The sequence below is a fragment of the Otolemur garnettii genome, unplaced genomic scaffold, assembly GCF_000181295.1.
Source record: "Otolemur garnettii isolate 467f Iridium unplaced genomic scaffold, OtoGar3 scaffold00198, whole genome shotgun sequence".
NCBI lineage: Eukaryota > Metazoa > Chordata > Mammalia > Primates > Galagidae > Otolemur > Otolemur garnettii.
The window spans coordinates 2,264,533-2,270,318 of NW_003852593.1; the positions used below are offsets into that span (position 1 = coordinate 2,264,533).

General features: G+C 48.6%; 2 protein-coding genes across 2 annotated transcripts in view; one reads left to right on the plus strand and one right to left on the minus strand.

The window, feature by feature from the left end:
- The window catches only part of GRM6 (glutamate metabotropic receptor 6), an 11,348-nt gene extending 8,799 nt beyond the window's left edge, over positions 1–2,549 (plus strand). The window contains exons 9-10 of the mRNA XM_003801140.1: positions 1,378–1,689; positions 2,352–2,549. Coding sequence (XP_003801188.1) covers positions 1,378–1,689; positions 2,352–2,549 — 510 coding nt within the window. The remainder of the gene's footprint in view (positions 1–1,377; positions 1,690–2,351) is intronic.
- A 3,038-nt stretch (positions 2,550–5,587) lies between these two features.
- The window catches only part of ZNF454 (zinc finger protein 454), a 19,500-nt gene continuing 19,301 nt past the window's right edge, over positions 5,588–5,786 (minus strand). The window contains exon 5 of the mRNA XM_023507717.1: positions 5,588–5,706. Within this exon, the coding sequence (XP_023363485.1) occupies positions 5,695–5,706 (12 nt within the window). The 3' untranslated portion in view covers positions 5,588–5,694. The remainder of the gene's footprint in view (positions 5,707–5,786) is intronic.

Below are 5,786 nucleotides of genomic sequence, written 5' to 3' on the forward strand. Positions count from 1 at the left end.
ACACTTGGGGAGGTGTTTGTTCAGACTACATGCATCCTTCACCTGGCCCACTCACACACTGCATCTCCCCCCATATGGAATGGATCTTACAGAAAGGCACAATGGACATGAAATGTCTCCCACACTTCATACTGGTGCATGTGGCCCGAGGGGCTGCCTCTTCTGGGACCCGCCTGTCCCCATCCCTTGTTCGCTTTCTGTTATGCGGCTGGAGTTCATTACACGTTTGGCAGGCAAATTCCTTATCAGCCTCGTGAGCTGCAGACTCAGTGGGGACATGTTTTGGATGCTGCTAGGCATCATGGGCCTGGGTTTTAGTGACTCTTTCCACCCAGAGCCATGTTCTAATATTAATTTCCATGCTGCCTTCCATGGAGTTCACTTTTTTAGTCCCCACTTCACAGGCTTGCTGCCCGTGGGAGAGTTGCAGAGCTGCTTCTCCTGGGTGGACAGATGATCCCCGCATCCTCCCCTGCAGGACCACACAGCCCTGCTGCAGGGGCACAGCCAGATTCAGTCCCCTCTCCTCCTCTGATCAGGCACTGTGGTGCAGTGGATGACCTGTAGGAATGTATGGGGCAGCCTTCCCCCACTGTATGCAAATGTCAGTTCCTGCTCTCCAGGTTCCCTCTGCTCCACGTCTTGTCTCTCCGCCTCTGAGGGAACTGAGACTCTGTCTCCTTCCCTATAGAGGCCTGTTCTGACTCTGATGTCTCAGGCCCACAGGCATCAGCTCACTTTCTTCCCCTTTCCATTGAGAGCCTCCTTTGTTTCTCTTGCCTGTGATCTGCGATGCAGTCACACATATGGCATTTTATTTTGTTCAGTTCTCTGGATTTGGAGGAGGAAGGGAGTCCTCAGGAACTAGGTTTGCTGTGTTGCTAGATAAGATCAAACTGACATTTCCTCACCTACAGAATGGAGCTAACAGTGCCCACCTGGCAGTTGTGAGGAGGGTACGTCTCTCTGGGCCTGGCCTTGATTGGTGATACCTGTACCAGCTGGTTTCCAATGTGTAGATGGAAAAGTGGACGCCAGAGGAATGATGTGTTTAGGGCCATGAGTCCAGAGCTTCTCCCTGCAGCCCTCACACATAGGAGGGGCTCAGTAAATGGTGCTTGTTAAAATACAGGGAGAGGACATTTGGTTTACTCCCTGCCACAGCTGCCTGTCTCCCCACCTGCCTGACCACAGGTCTCTACCCTGGCGAACCCCTCCTGGTCCGCCCTCCTCTCTCCATCGCGGCTCTCAGGCCAGAGCATCCCACTCAGCAGTTCGGGGGGCCTCCAGGGACCCTAACCTGTCAGAGACCTGGGGGGCAGGAGGGGCTCACCCTGGGACAGAGCTGTGTGTCTGAGGTGATGCTGGCTCCTGCAGGTGGTGGGGGTGATAGCGTGGATGGGGGCCCAGCCCCCACACAGCGTGATCGACTATGAGGAGCAGCGCACGGTGGACCCGGAGCAGGCCCGCGGGGTGCTCAAGTGCGACATGTCGGATCTGTCCCTGATTGGCTGCCTGGGCTACAGCCTCCTGCTCATGGTCACGTGCACAGTGTACGCCATCAAGGCCCGTGGTGTGCCTGAGACCTTCAATGAGGCCAAGCCCATCGGCTTCACCATGTACACCACCTGCATCATCTGGCTGGCCTTCGTGCCCATCTTCTTTGGCACTGCCCAGTCGGCCGAGAAGGTAACTGCTTGTTTCCTGCTGTCCACTGGAGGGCTCCACTCTTCCTGGAGCCGCCTGCCCATTTGCACACGTGATTATTGGCATGGTGGCTTGGCTGGCTGATTGATTTGTGTGTGTAAACACTCGTCCATACCTTTGTTACTTGCTGTGCCCCTGCCTGGGCCTCCTCTGTTCTAACCACTCTGCCCAACTCCCACCCTTCTCGTTTTGTGAATCTGATTTCATCACCTGCTTTGTACCAGCTGACGTGAGCCTGTCAGTCCACTTACTGGGCCATTTGGTCATGTGTGCAGCAGGACAATTGTCTGTGCGTGTGTGCCACCCACTTGCTTGTCCACTGCCTTCTTCATTCTGTTCATTCATCATTTGCATATCTGAAAACATGCTTGTTCACTCGTTAATGGGCTCTAGCCCCTTCAGACATAGGGACTGTCTCCCTAGGTGCCACTGTTAATAGCCCCATCATTGCTGACTCATACTTGCCACTTGGTGCCCTCTGGCTTCTCATGCCAGCTCCTTGTGCCTCCAGGCCTTTGCTCACACTAGCGAACTTTTCAAAGTGTTTGTTCCCCTTCCCCTCCAGTCTCTGTGGCCAGGACCCTGTGGGGCTAGGGGAGGGAGAGAACAGGGCTGAGTCCACCCTTCCCTTCTCCATGGCTTAGATCTACATCCAAACAATGACCCTGACTGTGTCCTTGAGCCTGAGTGCATCGGTGTCCCTCGGCATGCTGTACGTACCCAAAACCTACGTCATCCTGTTCCATCCGGAGCAGAATGTGCAGAAGCGGAAGCGGAGCCTCAAGACAACCTCCACAGTGGCAGCTTCCCCCAAGGGCGAGGGCGCAGAAGACTCCAAGTAGCAGGTCGGGCAGGGATGGGCCTAGCTGCCCCCTCTCCTCGTTTCTTTTCTCTGCGGGAGCTCTGAGGAGGCCAGGTCCACTGAGAGCTGTCAAGGCAGGCGTCCGTGAAGACCATGCCTGCCATGGACAGGGCTGGCCTCGAGGTCACTGACCCCTCTTTTCTATGCATGTCAGCAGCAGCATCCTTCCTGACTGCGGACCAGACTTGCTGCCCATGGTGGGAAACAGCCATTGCAGGCTCTTCCTCTGCTGGAGAGGGCTGGTTACCCTCTCTGGTCTGAAGCTTAGTGATTACGATGCAGGCCCGGGCTCAACTGGCTCAGGCTGCCCCCTGACCAACCACTACACTCGGGGGCTGTACAGTGTGCAGGAACCTCCAGACCCCAGAGTGAAAGGAAGGCTTGGAGGAGGCCTCCACTTTGTGTTAACAAGAGGAGACTTACGAGTTCGCACTAGGGACTGACACAGGCTGTGGTGCTGACAGAGGGACAGACCGTAGGTGAGACCCGGGAACAGCAGGCAGCTTCCATGAGCTGAGGACCTGGGTGCACCACGTGAGGCTCCTCATGCCAAGGTCTTTTCCCCTGGGATTGAGGAAGGTTGAACTTGGGGGAAAAACAACTGTGTTCCTCCCCCATGTACACACCATGAACGTATGTATTCTCCACCTGTCAGACACTCATATACACCTGTGTGGGTGAGCGGTGTAAGAATACAGGGACATGGTGGCATTTCTACCCTCTGATGCCTGTGGAGGCCGTGTTCAGGATCCCAAGGTTGGGAACAGAGATGGGAGGAGGCAGCACATGAGGATCACTTCCAAGTGTATAACTTAGGGTGACTGTAAGAATTGTCTGTTCCCTGTGTTTACTGGGAAGTCCGCTTTGAAAGACCAGCATGAGGCCTTTCAGCATGAGGAGAGTGAGATTCTGGACCACAGCTCCACGGATGTTCTTTCTCATTCATCCTTTTTATAAAAAGTGTGGTTTTCCTCTTGGAATTTTGTTTCCCTGGGGGTGGAATTTTAATTTGTCAAATTGATAGTTTTTTAAATCAGTACTTAAATCAGTATTAAGTCTCTAGTGTGTAATGTCTGAAGCTAATTTTGAGGGTGCAGGATGCTTTACACAATGCAGAGACTTCCCTAGACAGAGTCTTTGGTGCAAAATGAACCTTGACCTCGGGACTAAGTGTTTCTGTGTTTTTAAGTTAACAGGGTTGCTTCTCAGGAACCATTGTTGCATCACTGATCCTCCTCATATGTTGCAATCCTAGTCTTCTCCACAGTGTGAGTTATGAAGTTTCATACACTGCCGAACGCCTTCCAAAGTTCATCATTTCATAGGGCTTCTCTCCTCTGTGGGGTCTTTGATGTGTAATGAGGTGTGTTTTCTTGCTGAAGGCTTCCCCACATTAGTGCTTTTATAGGGTTCTTTATGGGGGACCTTTGAGTCAGTGAACTCTGAAGATTTCTCTCCATTTATTGTTATCTTAGTGTTTCTCCCGGTATGAATTCTCTGATGTACAATGAGGTTTGACTTCTAGTTGAAAATGTTTCCACATTTTTAATATTTTTGTGGTTTTTCCTACTTGTTAGAATGATTTTTTAGTAAAGGCATTTCCATAACTGGATTTAGGCGGATTTCTCTGGAGCATGAGTTTTCTGGCTTCCTGTGGAAGACTTCCAAACACTTCCCACATTTATTCCTACCTATCTGCTAGGAATTCTCAGATGGATGCCAAGTTGTCTTGTCCTCTTGTGAGATTTCTCATTTTCAGTTCAGTTGTAGGTTTTCTCTACAACATGAACCATCTTGTGCACAATGAGACAGCCTCTGTTACTAAAGGTGTTATCATATTTAATACAGTCATGAGGTTTCCCTCCTGTCCAAATTCTCTGATGAATACGAAGGTCTGACTTCTAAAGGGGATTTTCCACATTCATTATCTGAGGGATATGGTCTTCCTTTGATCATTTCTTTGGTTCAGTGGAGACATCTCCCTAAAGGTTTTAACAATTTTTTGTGTGCTTATTTGTTAATTCTTGGATGTTAAGTCAATCAGTTTCACTCTTGAATAAAGATTTTGGTTCTTTTCAGATTTGTGGAATTTATAAGGCATTTTGCCAGCATGGTTGAGTAAGAGCCAAGCTACACCTAAGGCTTTCTTACATTCATTGTCCTTGAATTATTTCCCTTCAGTATGAATTATATATTCCAGTGAAAATGGAGTTCTAGGTAGGAGGCTTATTTCACATTTATCAGTAGGCCTACCCTTCAATCCAGCAATCCCACTACCAGGTACCTACCCAAAGGAGAATAAGTCATTACATTAAAATGACAACTTACACTTATAAGTTCATCACAGCACAATTCAGAATTACAGAGATAAGAAACCAACCTAAGTGCCCACAAACTGGTGAGTGGATAAAGAAAATGAGGTGTATATACAGCATGGAGTACTACTCAGCCATCATAAGGAACAAAATAATGTCTTTTGCATTGACTTGGAAGGACTGGAGACCATTGTCCTAAGTGAAGTATCTCAGGAGTGGAAAAACACACACCACAGGTTCTCACTGATATAAGGTGGAGCTAAACAAGGTATATGGAGTATATGGTCATGAAGTGGTGTGTCACTGAAGACTAAGAAGAGGGAAGGGGGGACAAAAGTGTGGCTGGGTAACAAAATGTACACTATTCTGGGGCAGGTACACTGAAAGCTCTGACATCAGCATGATACAATTCATTCATGTTATAAAAAACACTTGTACTGCCTAGATCTTCAAATAAAACACAACAAAAACAAAAAACCCAAACCCAAAACTAAACAAAAAAGAAAAATAAGCAGAGAAAATTGATCAGGAAAGAAAATCAGAAACAGTTTCATTTTTTGTGTTCTAGTAAAATTCATACAATCATAGAAATTATCTGCAGCTTGGAAATTTGAATTTTTTTTTTGAGACAGAGTCTCACTTTTTCACCCTCAAGAGTGCTATTGCATCATAGCTCATAGCAACCTCAAACTCTTGGGCTCAAGTGATCCTCTTGCCTCAGTTTTTCATTTTTAGTAGAGATGGGATCATGGTTTGCTCTTGCTCAGGCTGGTCTGCATGAGCTGATAGGGCCTTGGTGGTCTCACCTCTTCAGTTGATTGACTGAAAGAAAGAATGAATGAATGACTGAAGTCAGCCCCAGGTCTGCTGTACAATTTCAGAAACGGGCTTTGGGTCTTACT